The sequence below is a fragment of the Pan paniscus genome, chromosome 8 (genome assembly GCF_029289425.2).
Source record: "Pan paniscus chromosome 8, NHGRI_mPanPan1-v2.0_pri, whole genome shotgun sequence".
NCBI classification, from domain to species: domain Eukaryota; kingdom Metazoa; phylum Chordata; class Mammalia; order Primates; family Hominidae; genus Pan; species Pan paniscus.
In genome coordinates, this window is record NC_073257.2 from 13,141,491 (window position 1) to 13,164,760 (window position 23,270).

At 53.1% G+C, this 23,270-nt stretch overlaps 2 protein-coding genes across 5 annotated transcripts in view; one reads left to right on the plus strand and one right to left on the minus strand.

Annotated features, from left to right (window-relative positions):
* DIP2C (disco interacting protein 2 homolog C) overlaps positions 1 to 23,270 on the minus strand; it is a 432,829-nt gene that overhangs the window by 369,023 nt on the left and 40,536 nt on the right. The gene's annotated exons all lie outside the window — the stretch shown is intronic.
* LOC134731077 (uncharacterized) lies at positions 11,824 to 15,257 on the plus strand. The gene is made up of 2 exons (XM_063607220.1): positions 11,824 to 13,104; positions 13,153 to 15,257. Exons 1-2 carry the CDS (start codon positions 11,824 to 11,826, stop codon positions 13,648 to 13,650), a joined length of 1,779 nt encoding a protein of 592 aa, XP_063463290.1. The 3' UTR covers positions 13,651 to 15,257.

Sequence of the window (23,270 nt, forward strand, 5' to 3'; positions counted from 1 at the left end):
TGCCTCTGACTGCCTCGCTTGCCGTACCAGGATTTCGCTCGGCTATGGAGGAAAATCTGCGTGGGGCTCAGAGGTGGGTGGTCCCCGCACACGCAGTGGCTCTGTAACATCCTCCAAGGAGCCTGGCCCAGGCCTGCCCCACACACCAGGACTCTGCCTTGCGGCCCTCAGGCCCCCAAAGCTGCTTTCCCTCCAGGCGTCATGCCCCGGGCAAGAAGGCCGGACAAGGGCCCAGGGCTGCTGTGGGTCGCGAAACCCTCCCGACACCTCCCTCTCCAGAACCCCCCATCAGCATCCCAGCATCTGGACCTGTGTCACCAGCCGCTCTGCCGTACAAGAGAATTGGATTTTCAGCTGGGTTCGCTGCTTCCCTAAACAAAGTAGGGTTTTGTTACTGAGGAAAAAGGAAAAAGCGGGCATCTTCTTGGCAACCTCGCGACATCCAGCCGCCGGTTCTCACCACACCAGAGATGTCCACCCAGGACAGATAGTGTCTTCAACCGAGCGCCACTGACCCAGAAGTGCAGTAATTAGTACACTTTCACCAGAGTCACCCACTCCTTCACCTTTACACCCAAGAATAACATGTCTGCCAGGCAAATTAGATGTCTGGGAGGTGTAAGGGAAACCCCAAGCCTGCTTTAAGCCTCAGACTTTTGAGATCGTTGAGGGCCGTGCACGCCAGAGCGAGGCTGCGCACAAAAGCTCTGCTCCTGCCAGACGTCACAAACAGACCGCACGGCTCAGCCACGTGGACGCTTACAGGACTTCACGGAGGCACCACCGTGGTACACGTGAAGACGTGCACTTCATTCAGCCTCGAACAGACCATGCCCTCATTACAGGGTTGGTGACCCACCTCCCGCCATCAGCCCCCCACCTCACCGAGGGTCTGTGTCTGCATCTGTAACGACTTTGCTGTTTTACCGGGGTACTAAAATGCAGCATCGGAATGTTTAAAGGTCTTTAAATATCAACACTCTGGGTCCAGTTCTCGGCACTTTAATGCGGACACTCGATGCAGGCCTCACTCACCACTCTGAGGTAGCTCATACCTTTCCTACCTAACCAAGCGAGAAACTGAGGCACAGAACGTGGCAGGAAAATATGCAGCTTCTAAGTAGCAGATTAGGATTCAAACCAGTGCTCTTCGTCACATGCTGACCTACCTCTCAGGCTGAGATAACTTCCAAAATTAACCAGGTAGAACAGTGTTCCATAAATCAGCCAGAAATGGTCCTTGTGGATGGGCCTGTGGTTATTCCCTGAAGAACGAGACCATTGGCCCAAAAATCCACCTGTGTCACATGCAAATGTTTACATATCTAATTATTTAAAAAATACCCCAATCAAGCATGTTTACAGCCATTTACAGCCATATAGATTATCTGCTTTGGTGACAACCCAAGACCTCTGTTGGCAATGGGCATGGTGCCAGGTCCAGAGAGGGTGGGACAGAGACACAAACAAGAAACGCTCTGTCCCTGGGAGCCTCGCTCTGATGGGCCTGCAGGGACATGGCACAGACCATGGGGCACAGGGGGAAGGCGGGGACACGGCACAGACCGTGGGGCACAGGCGGACGGAGGGCCAGGAGAAGGGGCTGTGCTGCCAGCAGGCAGTGCTTTGAGCTCTAATGGATGAACATTGCTAACCAGCGAAGGTGGAGAGAGGGCACCCGTCTGAGAAGACGAAGAGGCAGCAAAGCACAGCAGGCCTCGGGGAACCGGAAGCCACAGGGACATCAGGCTGTGTGCTGCTGTCTGTCGGCCACCAGCTGGGGGACTATCCTGGACCTGGAAGGGCATCCCTGACACTCCCGACCAGATGCCAGGGGCACCCCCAGCCCCAGGTGAGAACCACAGATCCCATGGCGAATGAGGTCAGCCTGTGGGAAGTGAGGCTGGGACTGCTCTGCACAGCTTAATAGGAAAGTTGGGTTCTATTTGGTGGGGTTTTGGTCATGCCAATGGCTGGTCAGGGCTGTCCGTGAGGAACTGATTTGAGGACAACTTAGAGAAGGGGCTGCCGAGGCCAGTGGGGCACTCGCTGTCTGGGTCTAAGAAAAAGAAAATAAAGGCTGGTGATGTGACAGTTGGGGGGAGCACAGACGGAAGGAACTGGCGGTGGAGACACACGGTTGGCCCTGCACAGGGCTACGAGTAGCTACCTGGGGGTCATCCTATTAATTCTCCTCATGGTCCCAAGAGGCGGCTGTGAGGATCCCTCTCCTGAGGACAAAACTGCTCCAGAGCCACAAAGAACCAAGATCCGGGCCAACTCCAAAGCAGGCGATCTTGACCCCTCACCCGTGGTCCTGAGGCAGGGATCGGAGCCCCCTGGACACACAGACACTCCCAGGAACTGCAGGAATGGGAAGTAGATACCCCAGACCAGCGGCAGGACCCAGGGTTTCTGCCCCTCAGGGCACACTGGGACCAGCCACTGCATAGGTGGACACATGGTGCTTTAACCCACACTGGGGGAAGGAAGCCCTCACTCTCAGAGTGGAGACCACAGCCTCCAGCAGGCCCAGCCTCACTGCTTTAACCCGTACTGGGGGAAGGAAGCTCAAGCTGTCAGGGTGGAGACCGCAGCTTCAATCAGGCCCGGCCTCACTGCTTTAACCCGCGCTGGGGGAAGGAAGCCCTCGCTCTCAGGGTGGAGACCACAGCCTTGATCGGGCCCAGCCTCACTGCTGGGCACAGCCTGAGGATTGCCATACATGATGCTGAGGTGTCCCAACGTTGGGGTGCCCAGAGCCACTCAGCCGAGATTGTGGTGCTTTCTGTAACCGCCCTCATTTCTTTACGGTATAGATCTGGACTCCATCCTTTGCAACGTGTGGGGTTCCAGGAAGAGGCCAGCCAGCCGGGGAAGTGTCCTGGGCTCTGTCCCAGAGACGACGAACTTGGCTCCCCACGAGGGCGGCCTGTTCCCCACAGTGTCCCCCGGGGGCCACACCTGCACCCACCTTGCTGAAGATAATTCGCTTTCTCATCCGTGAAAGAATAAAGTTGGACTAACTCATCTCCACACTCACTTCCAACTCTAACAACCTGTGTTAGGAAATCAAAGGTAAGGACTCTGACCACAAACCCAAGAAGCAAAACCCGAGACTCACGGAACGACGCCACCATCGCAGTTCCCAGCTTGACTAGTTGTTTTTCTTTTCTGGTCTGTTCTGCTCTTTTGGTTTAAATAATTAAAGATCCTTGTTGTCAGGTAAAAAAAATTCTTTATGAAGCTAAAAAAAGTGGTTCTAATTAAACATTTAAACATTCTTCCATATACTTTTAAAAACAGTTGTAATTATAGCTGTACTTAATGTTAAGTACTTTAACTAAACGAAAGGTTAATTATACAGACTGGCAATTATAAAAAATAAGGTAACATATTCATGGCATCATGAATAATTAATAAGAACTCTTCGATTTCATTCAGACCAGGGATTCTGTGCTAATATGCTCTCAGCTGTCTTGAAATAATGGTGAAATTTTAAAATTAGTTTTGTACTTAAACATGTCCCCAAAGTGAAGCACAGCAGCCAACGTCCGTCATGGTGCCGAGCAGTGCCAGCCACTCTACCGTGGCTGATGCCCTGATTCCCAAGGGCTGCATCCCGGGGCCGTGCTTGTGCAGTGAATGTTCAGGAAACAGACCAGGTGGCAGGAGGGGGTCTTGTCCTCAAGGAACCTCATAAGTCTTGCTAGGGGGACAAACAACGAGAGAATGAAACTGGCAGCCACAGAATCCGGGCAGTGATGCCCAGGCCTCGCCATGCATACCTGCTGGCCGGCATCTCCCTGAGACCCGTCTGGCACAGGCAACGGCAGGGCCCAGCCCTTGGAGCACAGGGATGGCAGAGCAGGGTCATTGAAGCAGGTGGCGTGCAGACAGTGGCTTCTCCGCAAGAGCTCCTGGCTCTCAGGGAGCTGAGGGCTCCTCAATGGGGAATTCTGGCTGAGCTCCAGGGGAAAGCGGGTTGGAGGCCTGGCTCCTCCGCCCCCATCTCCTCTGCCCCAACCCTGGAAGGGGGTCAGATATCAATGCTAACATTTGTGCTGACTCAATTAATTCAAACGATTCACAAAAACAAACTTGCTTAAAGTATTAATTTCCTAAAAAGAACTAAAATGAGTTCAAATAATTCACATAATTAAATTATTTTAATTGTTAATTTAATTAAAACATCTCAGTTTTCAAAGCACCATGTGCCTTGGTACTTTCTCCTTATTACGTGTCCCATCTTCCAGGGAGGTTTCCTTCCACCCACTGTAGCAGCGGATTCTGGTGTCTCGGGTGTTCCCAGGCTTCCGTCAGCCCCTGGGGGGTTTACAGTTCTGCAGCAGTCTCCATCCTAATTAATCTGCATAAGAACATCCGTCCGCAGGGATGTCCTGTGGCCCTGTGGCCACATCTGACATGCAGCTAAACACTGGACGTGTCGCCTGGCGACAGCAGATGATGAAACTGTGGGCAGGGTAGCACCTCTGGGCGCCAACACTCTTAACATGTTTTTTTTTTTACAAGACCATTCTTTAATGGGTGAACCCTGAAAGGAAACGCTAAAGATTGTTTTTAAATATTTTTATATAGAGACAAATCTTTATCAAACATTCACTCAATGCTAAATGTCACTTCTCCAGCCAACCCCTTTAAAAATACCTGAAACTAAGACTGGAATGACACCTTCAAACACATACTCTAATAATGCATTCCCGGGAGCAGAGAGAGCTTAGCAGCTTAATGTTTTCATGATATACAAGCATGAAGTTTGGCGAAGGCATTTTAATATGTTTACCTGAATATTTTAATAAAATCAAAAGATCACTTTCACTTTAATACTCTACTTAGAATGTAATTTTCCATTAAATAAATAGTCAATGTTCAGTAACCCACATGCTGATAAACTTGAAAACTTTAGAAAGTATTAAGTGTAATCAAAGATTACTTTTAATTTTTGAGCTGAGAAGAGCCTGTGTCAGGGAACAGAGTTGAGATTGAAGAGATAAAAGCACGATTATTTTATGAAAGAAAAGCGAAATTCATAAAAGAGACCATGTGATTCTATAAAGCAACACAGAATCCATTTTCAAAAGAGGCAAACGTGGACCACAAAACGCCAGTGTTGCCTGTGAAGAGAGAAACAGTTAAAAGGAAGAATTCACGGTGGCCCAGCATAGGTCAAGGTGTGGGAGGACAGGGAGGCGATGAAATGATCCTCCTTCTAACTTCCCGAAAGGTACAAGCGGCCAGCACTGTAACTGGAAACCACACGGGCACCAGCGTGAACTCAGACCCGACGGCCAGCACCGTAACTGGAAACCACGCGGGCACCGGTGTGAACTCAGACCCGACGGCCAGCACCGTAACTGGAGACCACGCGGGCACCGGTGTGAACTCAGACCCGACGGCCAGCACCGTAACTGGAGACCACGCGGGCACCGGTGTGAACCCAGACTCCACGGCCAGCACGGTAACTGGAGACCACGCAGGCACCGGTGTGAACTCAGACCCAACGGCACCCTCCTGGGCTGCTCCAGCCACCACCAGAACCCGTTCTGCAGCTGAACTCGAAGCTGATTCTGGAAGGAACTGAGGAGGATGAGGACGAGATCCTTCTACCTCAACCGGGATCAATTTTTTAATGATTTCTTTCTTTTAGAAAAATGTTAATAAGATACTTTGTTCTAAAATGACCAGGATTTCAGCAGCCTCTACATTTCTTCATGTCAATCAAAGCTTAGGCACGTGGGTTACTTCACTGTTCTCTGCACCCTTTCCAAATAAAACCCGGGGCCGCCTGTGTACCCAAGAGCCTGGGCACTGAGCAGAGAGAGAAAACGTCGAGGGCAACAGCGTTCACATTCCAGCGGTGCCATAGAGCAGACGGGGGGAGTCCGAGGCGGTGCCGCAGAGCGGACGGGGGGAGTCCGAGGCGGTGCCGCAGAGCGGACGCGGGGAGTCCGAGGCGGTGCCGCAGAGCGGACGCGGGGAGTCCGAGGCGGTGCCGCAGAGCGGACGCGGGGAGTCCGAGGCGGTGCCGCAGAGCGGACGCGGGGAGTCCGAGGCGGTGCCGCAGAGCGGACGCGGGGAGTCCGAGGCGGTGCCGCAGAGTGGACGCGGGGAGTCCGAGGTGGTGCCGTAGAGTGGATGGGGAGAGTTCGAGCCACAGGTGGCCACGCCTCCCCTGCCTCCGGCCGGTGCCCACTGCTCACGCATTCCTCCCTCGGCCCATCCTGAGCCAGGGGGCCCTCGCGTCACCCAAGGCCACTGCAGCACCTCCAGGAACAAACCACCCACAGGCGGACTGCTCTCCATGCAAGGTGCAAAGATTGTTTTTAAAACTGCTCAGCTCTGGAACTTATCCCAGTAACAGGCTAGATTAAGAAAACTGACTAAAAACAGTAGGAGGAAAAACTCCCTCCACCCATTGAGGCACAAGAAATGCAAACAGCCTCTGAAATAACTGCAGACAAGTTTTCCTGGGTTAGGTACGTGGTGGGGTGACCCTACCCCATAGCGGGGCCACGGCACACAGTGGGAACTGAGGAACATCTCTGAATAAATGCGGGAAAATGCACTCAACTCCCAAACAGAGACAGAAACTGCTTTTTTCCTTAAAAGTTTCTCTCTTTTATTCTCAAAAAGACTCTCTTTGGTGGCTTCACTGCTGAAGGGACAAGCCTGTTGTCCCCCTCCAGCAGGCTGGCCGCCTTCCAGAAAGCAGCCCTGGACAGTCTCCAGATCCTATGGCCCTCACGTCCACCTTGCCTAGTGATCCCGCATTATGAAGCCTAATCATCAGAAAGAGCCTCCCAGTCCACAGCTCACGAGTGGCGTTTTATACATGGAAACGCTAATAAAAATCTGGGGCTCGGCGTCAACGCTGTCCCCTAGATACTGAGGCTCCACACAGATGGCACACAGAGAGACAGGCCTCACCCCTTCCTGGTGCCCCAAGTCTCTCCTAACATTTTATTAGCTGAGTTTTCTGGCGGTTTGTTACTTTTCACCTGCCCGTCCAAGGCAGCTACACTAAACTACTTGTCCAGGGCAGATCCACTCGTAATGACCATCAGCTCAGAGTTGGAAGTAGCGCTGGAGAATGAGGTGGTTTCAGGTTGCTATGCTTCCCTGCCCTCTCTTCCAGGGATGCCAAGTAAGTTTCTGCCGTGGCTGATGATGTCAGTACTACACTGAAATTAGTTCAACGGCAGGCCACCAATTAGTACTTAATGAACAACGTCCTTAAGAGTGAAACCCTGTCTCTACTAAAAATACAAAAATTTAGCTGGGTGTGTTGGTGAGCACCTATAATCTCAGCTACTGGGGGGCTGAGGCAGGAGAATTGTTTGAACCCAGGAGGCAGAGATTGCAGTGAGCCAAGATTGCACCATTGCACTCCAGCCTGGGCAAAAAGAGCAAGACTCCATCTCAAAAAAAAAAAGAAAAGAAAAAGAAAAAGAAAAAAATGATTCTCACGACACTGTCAACATCTTAAGTTCTTCCGGAGAGTAGCGTAAAATTATCACACACAACGTAAAGCCAATTAGATCAACATTCTGTCCTCACCGATCCATACCTAAATCCTTATTTCTAATTGGCCCCCAATTTTTCAGAATTTAAGAAGACTGAGAGGAATAACCACGAACAAGCAAGATTTACGCAGACGTCAGTCTTCCCAACTCTCGCTCAGGAACTCACCCCAAACTCCTCCTGTGGAATCAGCCTGGATAACAGTCCCTGGTGGCTACACAAGAACAGAGAGAGGATTCCACGAACCCATGACACACCCCACCCTCCAATCCAAGGCAGAGGAGAGAGGCGGACAGTCACAAAAGCCAGAAGAGCAGGGAACTGTGATTCTTCTGATTTAATGTAGGTGATTGGGCCAAAAAACAAGGCAAATCCACCTGTGAATGGGGTGGGCTCCCAGCTGGCTGTGGATATGAAGGAACTCACTTTCCTGCACACTGAAGTCCATCAGCGTCTCCACATCGGCCGGCACCTGGGCTGTAATCGCCCCTCACAGACTGGGATAACAGTGGCCTCATCTGGACAGGATGTCAAGGATGGATGGATAGACGTCCTGGACAGACACTGTACAGAGACCAGGGACTGGGCAGGGGGAGGTGGCACAGCCTTAGGGCCAGCAGGAGCGAGGCCGGGAAGCCGGGTCTCTGGGGCGTTGAGGGCCCATGGGGGCCTGGGCGAGGGCCCATGGGGGCCTGGGCGAGGGCCTGCGTCTCCTCATCCAACAGAAGCAGAAGCGGCCGCCCAGTGTGGGCTGCAGCTGCGGGGAAGCAGCTGGTATGACACAGCAGGAGGCCGTGGCTAGCCCTGGAGGAGGGGCCCAGCTGCGGGCACTGCCCCAGGAGCCAGCATCCTGAGCCCCCGGGGAAGGCGGGAAATTGCCCCTGGGCACTGGGTGCTCAGGCTGGAGGTGGTGAGACCTCGAGGCCCTGCAGTCAGGGAGGCGAGGGCAGAGGTGGCCAAACTGCAGCTCAGTGAAGGGTCTTGTCAGGAAAGACCCCCAGAGGCTGCCTCACCAGCCCAGGGGAAGTTACTTCCAGCCCAGAGGCTCGACGGGGTCCTCGGTGGTGACACTTAACCTTGTCCTCTGACAGACGATCATCGAGACAGAGTCATTCAAACCTCTGCCAAGCTCTGCACCCAAGTGAAGCTGTTACCACAGATGCTGAGGCAGGCAGTGCTCATCTCAAAACTGTACAAGTGGTTTCTTTAGCCAGTTCTCCACATTCTTAATGACAATCCACACTACACGTGTGTTTTCAGCATCAACCTGTGCTCATAGCTACATATAAAATAACTTTATCACAAGGAAAACTAGGTGGTGAACCCAGGAGGAGGAAATCCCCACGACAAGTCGACAGAACACCAACGGCTCGTCGGCTCCTCCCGGCTGAACCCAAGGGTGCTTGGCTTGACTCACTTCCATACCAATTTCCAGATGTATTTTTACTTTCCCACATTTTCATTATGAAAATGTTCAAACATATTTAAAAAGTGGAAGAACAGTACGATGAGTGGCCAAGTTTTCTCCACGTGGAGTTCCGACAACTAACATTTCGGTAGATTTGCTTTCTCACTCTCTCTCTCTGTAGATTATACAGAGAGACAGATTCGTTTCTCCTCTGGAGCCAGTTGAAGGTGACAGGCTCCTGCCGCCTCGCCGAGTCCTCACGGACGCGTTCCCTAAGAATAAAGGACCCTCTGCAGCCGCAGAACCATCATCGGCAGACAAGAACCATTTCAGAGCATCGCTGTCCACTTTATATTCAATAAGCACAATTCTCCCGAAAACGTCTTTTCTATCTGGGCCACACACTGCGCCGAGTGACTCTCCTTCCCCATCTTCGTCAGGGACAGGTTCACACCCTTTATCTGTGATGACTTTTCGAGAGTCTGGGGCCAACGTCCTGCAGAACGTCCCCCAGATGCATCTGTCTCTCAGAGCATCATTAAATTCCCTCCTATGCACCTCAGTTCCCTGTAAACAGGAAGTTTCAGTCTCGAGGCACGATCACCTTCCGTCATACACTTCTCAGCAGCTTCCCGGTGAGGCTGCTGGTTCACGAGGGGCGGGAGCTCCTAGCCCTGCTCCCCGACGGCATAGCTGCGACCGGCACCACATGGGACTCGTGTGCACCAGCACCCACATCCCCGCATCAGAAACACCTGGAGGGGCCACGGGCAGCCGAGACACCTGGAGGTGTGAACTGCACAGGCGTGGGGCAAGAACAGGGTCAAATCATAACATAACGTCTGATTCCAGACGGTCCCACCTGCGTAAGATGGTGACATCTCCCTACCAAGTATCTGAAGCCAGAAAATATGACAGAAAATTCACAACCTGCCTTTGTCCACCTAGGCTGCTGTAACAACACACCATAGGCTGGGAGGGGGCTGACAAGCAACACAAGTTCATTTCTCACAGCTCTCAGGCTGGGAAGTCCATGGTCAAGGCCTGACAGGTTTGTCTGGTGAGGGCTTCCTGGTTCACAGACGGCGCCTTCTCACTGGGTCCGCACACAGTGGAAGGAGCGAGGGAGCTCTCTGTAGTCCCTTTTATGAGGGCACAAATCCCATCTATGAGACCCTCACGACCTCCTCACCGCCCAAAGCTCCCCCTCCTAGCACCATCTCCTCGGGGGTGAGGATTCCAATTGTGAATCCTGGGGAGACACAAACATTACAAAAGCCCATCATTTAATTTTGTTTAAAGGCATTTTTGCTTCTACAAAGTCTCAAGATAAAATCAAAAGAAAGAGGTCTTCAGAGGAGTCAATCCACACAGTTCTCCCAAAAGGGCAAGCAATCGATTGCCACCACTTTTTACCCAAGACCCGCGGAGTGCCCTGGTCTGCATGACTGATTCTAAATCACCGTCCTCTCCTCTGCCACTCAGAGGTCAGAGTCAGTCCAGAGCTTAACACCAAGGCAGAGCTGACTGAGAGACACCAGCTAATCCATTAAGACAAGCCAAGACTCCTGCCCAAGGCCTAATCCCTCCACCAGGGAAACGTGGAAGGGCCAGACGCCTGGCAGCCCTTCCTTCCTCCTCTGAAGCCCCAGAGACACAGCCCCGGCCAGGTGTGTGCCTCGGGCAACGCACAGGTAACGTCAGCTGGGCACCGAGTCTGAGAACATGTTCTCAAGTAAAAATGAAAACAGGACTGCTGTGAAAAGCTCATGCTTAATCACCTCTGGGCTAAATTCTAAATGCAATGTTATTTCAGAGCTAGGTGGAAGTAATTCCTTAAAAACATATATGAACAGTAACTAGCAACCAGGGTGATAAGTACTCAGTATGTGTTTGATGAATAAATGAATTTTTAAAATTTATGAAAAGAGCACGCTCTATTTAGGAGAATTCTATTTAATTTGATCTCCTAACTATAAAGTGGCTCCTTCGTGCTGACAGCAGGGTTTGCTTCAGTTGACTCAAAAAATGGTCACTCTAACAGGAAACCAAAAGGCTTTACAGAGAGTCAAATTATGGTGCCAATTCAACTGTGCATGGCAATTTCACCTAAATATTTAAATTCTCGAAGCACCGTACTCAGAAAACAAGACATAACATAAATAAGTGCATCGCCTCAAGCACTATCATGTAGAACTTGACAAAGTTTGACTGTGAGTTTCAAGAAAAGGGCTGACGAGGCCAAGAAGTTCCTTCCCCTCTCCCCTTACCTCCCATTTTGGTGACAAACTTAATGCAGAGAAATTCCTGTTTCAGGTTTGCCGGCATTGGAGCAATCCTGGCATTTATTCACCCAGGACACTATAAGGCTGAAGTCTGCAGGGTGCACATATTTAAAATCACGGGAGCACTGGAGTAATGGAAAGAGGTGCCCGCGAAGGCATCATCCTTTCCAGGACAGGCTCTAATTCCTCCTCCGGGCCCTTTTGCAAAAAGCCATTTCTACAAACCCACGGCCACCAGGAGGAAACACACAAAAGACCCCACTGCCCTCCTGGCTTCCCAGAAGGCCTCAGAAGGACGAGACACGGAGCCCGCACACAATCTTGGACCCTCCTCCCTGCATTCAGTTTGATGCATGTCACCTTCCTGCATGATGGAGGTCCCACAATGGGCACAAGGGGACGCGTCAGGCCATCAGGGTGCTGCCCGGCTCACGGTCCACACATGGGGACGCGTCAGGTCGGGGGGTGCTGCCCGGCTCACGGTCCACACATGGGGACGCGTCAGGCCATCAGGGTGCTGCCCGGCTCACGGTCCACACATGGGGACGCGTCAGGCCATCAGGGTGCTGTCCGGCTCACAATCCACACATGGGAACGCGTCAGGTCGGGAGGGTGCTGCCCGGCTCACGGTCCACACATGGGGACGCGTCAGGCCATCAGGGTGCTGCCCGGCTCACGGTCCACACATGGGGACGCGTCAGGTCGGGGGGTGCTGCCCGGCTCACGGTCCACACATGGGGACGCGTCAGGCCATCAGGGTGCTGCCCGGCTCACGGTCCACACATGGGGACGCGTCAGGCCATCAGGGTGCTGCCCGGCTCACGGTCCACACATGGGGACGCGTCAGGTCGGGGGGTGCTGCCCGGCTCACAGTCCACACATGGGGACGCGTCAGGTCGGGAGGGTGCTGCCCGGCTCACGGTCCACACATGGGGACGCGTCAGGCCATCAGGGTGCTGTCCGGCTCACAGTCCACACATGGGAACGCGTCAGGTCGGGAGGGTGCTGCCCGGCTCACGGTCCACACATGGGGACGCGTCAGGCCATCAGGGTGCTGCCCGGCTCACGGTCCACACATGGGGACGCGTCAGGTCGGGGGGTGCTGCCCGGCTCACGGTCCACACATGGGGACGCGTCAGGTCGGGGGGTGCTGCCCGGCTCACGGTCCACACATGGGGACGCGTCAGGTCGGGAGGGTGCTGCCCGGCTCACGGTCCACACGTGGGGACGCGTCAGGTCGGGGGGTGCTGCCCGGCTCACGGTCCACACGTGGGGACGCGTCAGGTCGGGAGGGTGCTGCCCGGCTCACGGTCCACACATGGGGACGCATCAGGCCATCAGGGTGCTGCCCGGCTCACGGTCCACACATGGGGATGCGTCAGGTCGGGGGGTGCTGCCCGGCTCACGGTCCACACATGGGGACGCGTCAGGTCGGGAGGGTGCTGCCCGGCTCACGGTCCACACATGGGGACGCGTCAGGCCATCAGGGTGCTGCCCGGCTCACGGTCCACACATGGGGATGCGTCAGGTCGGGGGGTGCTGCCTGGCTCACGGTCCACACATGGGGACGCGTCAGGTCGGGAGGGTGCTGCCCGGCTCACGGTCCACACATGGGGACGTGTCAGGCCATCAGGGTGCTGCCCGGCTCACGGTCCACACGTGGGGACGCGTCAGGTCGGGGGGTGCTGCCCGGCTCACGGTCCACACATGGGGACGCGTCAGGCCATCAAGGTGCTGTCCGGCTCACAGTCCACACATGGGAACGCGTCAGGTCGGGAGGGTGCTGCCCGGCTCACGGTCCACACATGGGGACGCGTCAGGCCATCAGGGTGCTGCCCGGCTCACGGTCCACACATGGGGACGCGTCAGGTCGGGGGGTGCTGCCCGGCTCACGGTCCACACATGGGGACGCGTCAGGTCGGGAGGGTGCTGCCCGGCTCACGGTCCACACATGGGGACGCGTCAGGTCGGGAGGGTGCTGCCCGGCTCACGGTCCACACATGGGGACGTGTCAGGTCGGGAGGGTGCTGTCCGGCTCACGGTCCACACATGGGGATGTGTCAGGCTGTCAGGGTGCTGCCCGGCTCACAATCCACACATGGGGACGCGTCAGGTCGGGAGGGTGCTGTCCGGCTCACGGTCCACACATGGGGATTTGTCAGGCTGTCAGGGTGCTGCCCGGCTCACAATCCACACATGGGGACGCGTCAGGTCGGGAGGGTGCTGCCCAGCTCACGGTCCACACATGGGGACGTGTCAGGTCGGGAGGGTGCTGCCCGGCTCACGGTCCACACATGGGGATGTGTCAGGTTGGGAGGGTGCTGTCCGGCTCACGGTCCACACATGGGGATGTGTCAGGCTGTCAGGGTGCTGCCCGGCTCTCAGTATCAGCCGCGTATGCACATTCTCCACTGAAGCCCCTGCATGAAGCCACGCTGGAAGCACTTTCTGGCAGGTTTAGGAAGCTCATGTCCAAGGTCATTAAACGCATGGCAAGCTCGACTTGGAGGCATTTTACTTTGCTAATGACAACGAAGCATTCTCATTGCACTGAATAGTTTAGAGCAGTCTTTCATGTCCACTGCCTCTTTGAAATAGGCATATTGTGCCTGTTTTACAGATTACATCAAGGCCCTAATACATTTAGTTCCTTGTCCCAGGTACACACAAATCAGCGACATCACTAGAACGTGTTTTGGACCACGAAAAGAAGGCAAATCACAGCATTATCCATTGATGCTGCTTAAAGCATATTTCCAGATGTCCCTCCCCCGCCCGGCCTGTATCCAAGGCTTCCGCTGACCACGCGGCATCTGCTGGGCACTCTGCGCGCTTTCTCCCACACCCACCACGCCTGTGGGCCTGTGCATGTCCCTCCACGCATCCCCACGCGGCTAAATCTCCCACACCCGCCACACATGTGGGCCTGTGCATGTCCCTCCACGCATCTCCACACGGCTAAATCTCCCATACCCGCCACGCATGTGGGCCTGTGCCTGTCCCTCCACGCATCTCCACACGGCTAAATCTCCCATACCCGCCACGCCTGTGGGCCTGTGCCTGTCCCTCCACGCATCCGCACCTACCACGCGGCTAACACACACCTCCCACAGGTGGCAAGTGCCTGAACGTCCCCACGGCTGGCGGGGCTCCCGGTGCAGGACACACAGACAGGCACGGCCGCCCCGCCCACGGCCACCAAAGGCTTTGCTTTGTCCCCAGAGGTGCCCTTCGATGGGGCCACATGGCAGATGGCCAAGTGTTAGATAATTAAGGCTCAGGAAATCACCGCAGCCTTACCTTTAGAACTCACCTCTCCCCTGCACTTCATCCCGAAGGGTGGGTCGCCAGAGCTGGGGAAGAGATGCCCAAGGCTCCCTTGCGCCCTGACAGCCTCGGACTCTGCTCCCCTCTGTTGGTTTCTTACTGCACCTCAATAAACTTAGCTCACAGCAAGAGGTGGGCATGGCCAGAGTAGAAACACACCACAGACCCCGGGTGGACGCGACGGGGGACGAGGGTGCGTGCCGGGACGAGGGTGCGCGCGGGGAAGAGGCTGCGCGCGGGGAAGAGGCTGCGCGCCGGGTAGAGGGTGGGCGCCGGGTAGAGGGTGGGCGCCGAGAAGAGGGTGGGCGCCGGGAAGAGGGTGCGCAGGCCCCGAGAACCTGGGGGCAGCAAGGCCGGTCAAGGCTGGAGACTCCAACAGTGGCAGCAGCAAGGGTGTTGGCCAAGCCACAGAGACAGCCCCACCCAGAGGGGCTGCATGAACCAGCAGCGACCCTAACCCAACGCGCTCATCGGACTGGGCACATGCACACGCTGTGGACACGTGTGAATATGTTCCAATTAACGTGATGCTACGTAATAATCAACAACGTTAACCCCATGGCTTCATTACATGGCATCTGGCACATTGAGACTTTTTATTCTGTCTCTCTTCCTATACAAAGAAGTGGAAAATAGGTCCAAGATCATTCACAACAAATTATTGCTAATTGAAAAAAAAAAAAAAAAAAAAAAAATCCTACCCTCACCTTGGAAGATCTCAAGGCAACACCTCGTTCTTTGAGGTCATAGTGGGGACGCTCTCCGGACCCCTAGGTGAGTCTGCGACTGAGGGGAATCCCCAAATGGGCAGTTTTGGGGCCAGCACGGACGCCAGCCATGCATCCAGGCAGGTCTTGTGACCTCAGCTGGGTCACCAACCTATTCCTGCACTCAGACCCCGCCAGGAACGAGGGCAACGGCCCGCACGTCTCTGCTCCCGAGGCTACATCCCCTACATTCCTCTGCACTGCTGGGTTCCATGCCTTAGATCCCAGGCACCTTAAAGTTGATGTTCCCCCACCAGCCCTCATGAAGATGATACTCACACAACGCCCCTCCTCTCCCACCTGGTCAGTACCCAGGGAGAAAGGAACCCGGGTGTCAGCTTGATTTTCTGCCAGTACATTGAAAAAACAGCTGGCCAGCAGCACTGGTGCACAGCACTGCCAGGTTACCCATGAGGAACGCTAAGTAAAGTCAGATGTACTCAAGTCAGCTGCGGCAAGTGCTTCTACATCCCTGCTCCAACAAGGAAAGACAGGAGGCCAGGCGTGTGGCTCACACCTCTTGTCCTTCCTTGTTGGGGCAGGGGTACAGACGCATTTTGGGAGGCTGAGGCAGGAGAAATGCTGGAATTCCAGACCAGCCTGGGCAACATAGCAAGACCCCGTCTCTACAAAAAAAAATACAAAAATTAGCCAGGTGTGGTAGCGCGCCTGTAGTCCCAGCTACTCAGGGGGCTGAGGTGGGAGGATCACCTGAGCCCAGGAGGCAGAGGTTGCAGGGAGCCAAGATTGCACCACTGCACTCCAGCCTGGGCAACAGGGCGAGACCTTGTATCAAAAAAAGAAAAGAAAGAAAGAAATACAGGAGACCACTAATAATTCCAAATAGTGCCTACTAATTTGAAATCTTTTCCAGATATGATGAAGGAAATTATTTTCCTTCCTACACCCATTCTAAGGAAACATTTCTATTTTTCTGCTACACAATTTGGTAACCTGCCCTTTCAGATCCTGGCCTCTTTACGCAGGACTCACTGGTGTGCTAGCAAAGCAGTGGTCTGAAACCTCAGCAACCTCAGACCCACCTGGAGGGCAGGTGAAGGATGCTGGGCCTCCGCCTCCTAACGTCACACTGGGGTGGGGCAGGTCTGGGGTGGGGCAGGGTTTGCACTTCAAATGCATTCCAGTCTAGGGCCACATCACCCTAAACACGCCCATCTCATCTAATGCATACCAGAGGGAGGAGCCACATGGGGCAGGTCACAGAGCAAGTGTCCAGGCACCAGGCCACCAGGTGTCTATTTAAATGCAAACCAATCAAGCAGCTTAAGTCAAACAGCTTCACCCTCCTAACACGTTGGCCAACACAACTAGTGATAAATATCACTGCTGTTAGACCTTCTGCTCACTGATGACCAGAGCAAGGGCCTGAAACATCAAAGCTGAAGGGCATGTGCCATGGTCAGGGCTCCGCACACCCCCGTCCCAGGCCATTGCACACGGGTGCCCTCACCGGCACCGGGGTCTCACAGACCCGCTCCACTCTCACACTTACTGGGACACAACCACCCTTTCAGCCCTTCATGCGTCTGTACCCTACAGCAGTGTTCAAGGGAGGCTAATTTAAGAAAGGAATGTAATATGGACGTCTGTGAACTCTTCCTTATATCCACTGAGTGGTCCTCCAGAAAGAGAAAGATTAAAAAGAAAAAGAAGATTTAAGAATCAAACACAGGGCCGGGCACGGTGGCCCACACCTGTAATCTCAGCACTTTGGGAGGCCAAGGCGGGCAGATCACTTGAGGCCAACAGTTTAAGACCAGCCAGACCAACATGGCAAAATCCCATCTCTACTAAAAATACAAAAATCAGCCAGGCATGGTGGCACATGCCTGTAATCCCAGCTACTTGGGGGGCTGAGGCAGGACAATTGCTTGAACTGGGAGGCAGAGGTTGCAGTGAGTGGAGGTTGCAGTGAGCCAAGATCACGCCACTGCACTCCAGCCTGGGCGACAGAGTGAGACTCCATCTCAAAAAAAAAAAAATAACAGGCCGGGCACGGTGGCTCAAGCCTGTAATCCCAGCACTTTGGGAGGCCAAGGCGGGTGGATCATGATGTCAGGAGATCGAGACCATCCTGGCTAACACGGTAAAACCCCGTCTCTACTAAAAATACAAAAAAATTAGCCAGGCGTGGTGGCGGGTACCTATAGTCCCAGTTACTGGGGAGGCTGAGGCAGGAGAATGGCACCAACCCGGGAGGCGGAGCCTGCAGTGAGCTGAGATCGCACCACTGCACTCCAGCCTGGGTGACAGAGTGAGACTCCATCTCAAAAAAAACAAAAACAAAAAACAACACAGAAGCCCGTGGAACAAGCCCTTGCCCCACTCCACGTCAGCTGTGCTGTGCCACCCAGGAGCATGCCAAGCTCAAAGAGTCATCCACCTGCCTTGATGTCACTACTCGAATCACAGAGGCTGAGATTCCCTAACCCTTGTTATGTCCATGTCACTCACAAGCAGGCACTGGGCCCCCACAATGCACAGGGAATCCCTCTGGCCATCCAATGACCATCCATTGATAAATAAAAAGCATTAATTCCAGCTGGGTTGCAGAGTTGCACACATCAATACTTGTTACTGTTCACAAATGTTCCACTTGAGGGTGGAGTGAAGTTACAGAATTGGGAAGAACTTCACAGACGTATGAGGGTGTATTTAAGGAAAAAGTGTATGGAAGAGGTGAGAAAATAGAATATCCTAACCTCTGTCTTTTTATCACCCTCTAAATCCTACGATTCCAGTTCTGTTCATTCTGCAGTGAAAAATAATAAGTGATTCACACTCAGACACAAGGTGGCTTAGGAAGCTGCGGCTGTTTTAAAAACATGAAACAATCTAGAAGATCAGGATTCCGTGAGCGTATTCCTTACTAAAAAAGAGAAGAGACTGGGAGTTACACATCAGCTTGCCAAGGCTGTCCTGAAGTCCAGAAGCCCCTCAGGAGAACAGAGAATGTGCACCTTCTGCAGACCAAGGCAGGTGGCCGGGCCCAAGAGTGGGGATGGGGAGGCTGCAGGAGGCTTGCAGAGGGAGCTGTCCCGCCAGCCTCTGGCAGAAACTCCTGACTAATTAAACCCTGACAGCAACTCTGTTTAGTGAATTGTCTCCTGGTCACTAAGAAGAGTGAAGCTGTTGAAAGCCTACAGCCAACCCTCTGGATAATAGTTGAGATGTATTTTAGAGAAGGAAACGATCCCATCACAATCCCAGACTTGCCCACAGCTGCAGGCGCATCCTGGGAGCGCAGCTTCTTGCTCTGTCAGCAACACAGCCCACCGTAGAGCCACACGGGTTCTGCCTGACGCCCCCACTTCAGGGAGTCTGGGCAGGTGCAGCTGAAACAACGTCCGGGGGCAACCCCCACCCCCACTTCTCGAAAGTACACACAGAGGCAGACAGAATGAAACACGGCCCCCAAATCTCAGACGTAGGGTTCAGCAACACGGCCCACCATAGAGCCACATGGGCTCTGCCCAATGCCCCCACTTCAGGGAGCCTGGGCAGGTCCAGCTGAAACAGCACCTAGGGGGCAACCCCGCCCCTACTTCTCAAAAGTACATGCAGAGGCAGACAGAATGAAACACGGCCCCTGGGCCTCAGACATACAATTTAGCACCAGCATCTGTGAAACAAGAATAAAAGTCGCATGGGAAAGTGAGCGTAAAAATGAAAAAATAACCGAATTACAGTGAAGATGGATGAGATGGGGAGGACTGTGAGGAAGCTGAGAAAGGGACTGAGGACCTGAAGAGGCACCTAAAGGATGGATGTTCCCGACAAGACAAGAAAGACCCCTCCGGATGAGGTGGGACATCATCTTCATCATGGAAATAAAGGGGAAAAGCCTGAAAACATCAGTTTCCTACCACAAAGCAAAAATCAAACTGGCCTCAGACTTCTCCTCTACAACACTGGATTCCAAAAGATGAGGACATAGCATCCGTGGGGTCTTGAGGGAGAGCTGGCATGAACGTTCCAGAGCTGCCGTCTCCAGAAGCAGCCAAAACAGCCTCAGATCCAGCAAAGTCTTGTCTTGAAAAATCTATCAGAGTACACCCCCTTATCAAAGTGGCACACGGCTGCAGGGGGTGTGGTGTAAGGTGATTTAGAAATCCTTCTCCGTGCAGACCCTAAACTTGGGAGGCCACTGGTCACACCCTGGCCACACACCTCAGCCAGCAGGAAGCCCTGTGCCTCCTCTCTGCTCCATCTCTAACGCCAAGAAACATTTTACTCATAAAATTATGTTGTTTCCCATCTGTTAAATTGTATATATTAAGTCCATAAAGAGACCAAGAAAATGTATAAAAACATTGATGACTTGATGGTGGTATTATAAGTAATTTTTAAACAAAACATGTTGTCTAAATTTTCCAGAATGAAAAAATACTCTTTTTAACAAGAAAGGTGCTTTTAAAGTCACCGTAAACAATTATATACCCATCCTATGAACGTGGTCTTAAAATAAAAAGCAAACAGCAAAAACAGAAGGAAGTGCATGAATATGTTGATAACGTTTATCTCTGAATGGGGGGGGCTATTTTGCCTTCTATTTCCCTAGGTTTGACGTGTCACTTCTGTAATGTAATAATAGAGCAAACACAATAGTTCAGGAAACACTGCTGCCCACTAGGACATAAACCCCGTCTCCCCCAAAATGCTGCATCCCCCAACCTCTGATTTTATCTTTTAAATCAGCTAAGTTTTCTCCCCTAAAAAGAAGCATATTGTATCATTACTCTTTAAATTTAGGTGAGTTAACAGGCACACAGACTTAAACACTTTCTGGAAAGGTGATGTGTAGAGTTTAAGATTTATTTTGTTCTGAGAAGAGCAGGGGCACGTTCCCAGGTGAGGGGCCTCCAGGAAACACTGGCTGTGTCAGCTGGGCCCTCACCTGGAGAAACGCACGCTCGAGGCCTCCACTCTCCACCCGGCCCCAGCAGGAATGTGGTGCAGAGCTGAAGACAAGCCCATCTATAAAAACCCCAAGGGCTGTTTCCAGGAGCGACTCACTGCCCCGTGCCCCTCGCACCCTGTCCCCCTGTGCAGGTACTGGAGCTGCTGTCCAGCCTCCCCCAGGCTCTCCACACCCACACTCCACGCCTCCTTCCACCCCATGCCAACCTGCACCACCCAACTCCCCACTGTCTCTTACTGACCACCGGCCTTGACTCCCCCATAGCCTGGAAATTGCAAAGCTGCCTGGCAGCAAGAGGGGACGGGTGGCGACCGCACCAGCCAGGTAGCACCTGCTCCTGCCGGCCTGCAGGATCACAGGGCCTGCCTCATGGAGCCGTCTTTAAGCACAAGTACAGCGAGAAATCAATGCAGCTTTAGTTTTACTTTGCTGTTAAATTAATTTTATAACACTTGGCTATAACATACATTAATTTTTATAGCAATTACTAAAATAACAACTCATAATGCATTCATTCACCATATTAAGCCAAGCAACTGAAAAACCAAACACACAAGCAGAATTTTATAGGACTGTAGTAGTTTTTGTTAGGCTGTCAAATTATTTTAAGCTCAAAATTAAAGTAATTAAATCTGTGACTCTCAACTGGGGGAGGTGGGCACACACACAGTGTGGAAGTGAAAATCCTTTTTTTCTTCCAAACCTCACACAGACTCACTTGGTTGGTAATTTCCATTGCTAGAATTATGTTCTGTTCCTTAGGTTAAAAACAACTGCCTTCATACCTATTAAAAACAATGTTTCTTCCTTTCCTGAGTGAAAGTGAAATGAGCCATGGTGGCAAGCTGGGTGAGAACAGAGGGAAACTGAGTCCACATCCACAGTTCACAGTGGGAGAGAACAGAGGGAAACTGAGTCCACGTCCACATTGGACGGTGGGAGAGAACAGAGGGAAACTGAGTCCACGTCCACATTGGATGGCGGGAGAGAACAGAGGGAAACTGAGTCCACGTCCACATTGGATGGTGGGAGAGAACAGAGGGAAACTGAATCCACGTCCACATTGGATGGTGGGAGAGAACAGAGGGAAACTGAGTCCACGTCCACATTGGATGGTGGGCGAGAACAGAAGGAAACTGAGTCCACGTCCACATTGGATGGTGGGCGAGAACAGAAGGAAACTGAGTCCACGTCCACATTGGATGGTGGGCGAGAACAGGGAAACTGAGTCCACGTCCACATTGGATGGTGGGAGAGAACAGAGGGAAACTGAATCCACGTCCACATTGGATGGTGGGAGAGAACAGAGGGAAACTGAGTCCACGTCCACATTTGACGGTGGGAGAGAACAGAGGGAAACTGAGTCCACGTCCACATTGGATGGTGGGAGAGAACAGAGGGAAACTGAATCCACGTCCACATTGGATGGTGGGAGAGAACAGAGGGAAACTGAGTCCACGTCCACATTTGACGGTGGGAGAGAACAGAGGGAAACTGAGTCCACGTCCACATTGGATGGTGGGAGAGAACAGAAGGAAACTGAGTCCACATCCACATTGGATGGTGGGCGAGAACAGAAGGAAACTGAGTCCACGTCCACACTGGATGGTGGGAGAGAACAGAGGGAAACTGAGTCCACATCCACATTTGACGGTGGGAGAGAACAGAGGGAAACTGAGTCCATGTCCACATTGGATGGTGGGCGAGAACAGAAGGAAACTGAGTCCACGTCCACATTGGATGGTGGGCGAGAACAGAAGGAAACTGAGTCCACGTCCACACTGGATGGTGGGAGAGAACAGAGGGAAACTGAGTCCACGTCCACATTGGATGGTGGGCGAGAACAGAAGGAAACTGAGTCCACGTCCACATTGGATGGTGGGTGAGAACAGAAGGAAACTGAGTCCACGTCCACATTGGATGGTGGGAGAGAACAGAGGGAAACTGAGTCCACGTCCACATTGGATGGTGGGCGAGAACAGAAGGAAACTGAGTCCACGTCCACATTGGATGGTGGGCGAGAACAGCAGGAAACTGAGTCCACGTCCACATTTGACGGTGGGAGAGAACAGAGCGAAACTGAGTCCACGTTCACATTGGACGGTGGGTGAGAACAGAAGGAAACTGAGTCCACGTCCACATTGGACGGTGGGCGAGAACAGAGGGAAACTGAGTCCACGTCCATATTGGATGGTGGGCGAGACCAGAAGGAAACTGAGTCCATGTCCACATTGGACGGTGGGCGAGAACAGAAGGAAACTGAGTCCACGTCCACATTTGACGGTGGGAGAGAACAGAGCGCAACTGAGTCCACGTTCACATTGGACGGTGGGTGAGAACAGAAGGAAACTGAGTCCACGTCCACATTTGACGGTGGGCGAGAACAGAGGGAAACTGAGTCCACGTTCACATTGGACGGTGGGTGAGAACAGAAGGAAACTGAGTCCACGTCCACATTGGACGGTGGGCGAGAACAGAGGGAAACTGAGTCCACGTCCACATTGGATGGTGGGTGAGACCAGAAGGAAACTGAGTCCATGTCCACATTGGACGGTGGGTGAGAACAGAAGGAAACTGAGTCCACGTCCACATTGGATGGTGGGCGAGAACAGAAGGAAACTGAGTCCACGTCCACACTGGATGGCGGGAGAGAACAGAGGGAAACTGAGTCCACGTCCACATTTGACGGTGGGAGAGAACAGAAGGAAACTGAGTCCACGTCCACACTGGATGGTGGGCGAGAACAGAAGGAAACTGAGTCCACGTCCACACTGGATGGTGGGAGAGAACAGAGGGAAACTGAGTCCACATCCACATTTGACGGTGGGAGAGAACAGAGGGAAACTGAGTCCACGTCCACATTGGATGGTGGGCGAGAACAGGGAAACTGAGTCCACGTCCACATTGGATGGTGGGAGAGAACAGAGGGAAACTGAATCCACGTCCACATTGGATGGTGGGAGAGAACAGAGGGAAACTGAGTCCACGTCCACATTTGA

Coding starts and splice junctions, on each gene's coding strand:
- LOC134731077 (XM_063607220.1), top strand. CDS start 11,824: ATGGGAACGCGTCAGGTCGGGAGGGTGCTGCCCGGCTCACGGTCCACA. Junction 13,105..13,152: donor CACACATGGGGACGCGTCAG/GTCGGGGGGTGC, acceptor GGGACGCGTCAG/GTCGGGAGGGTGCTGCCCGG.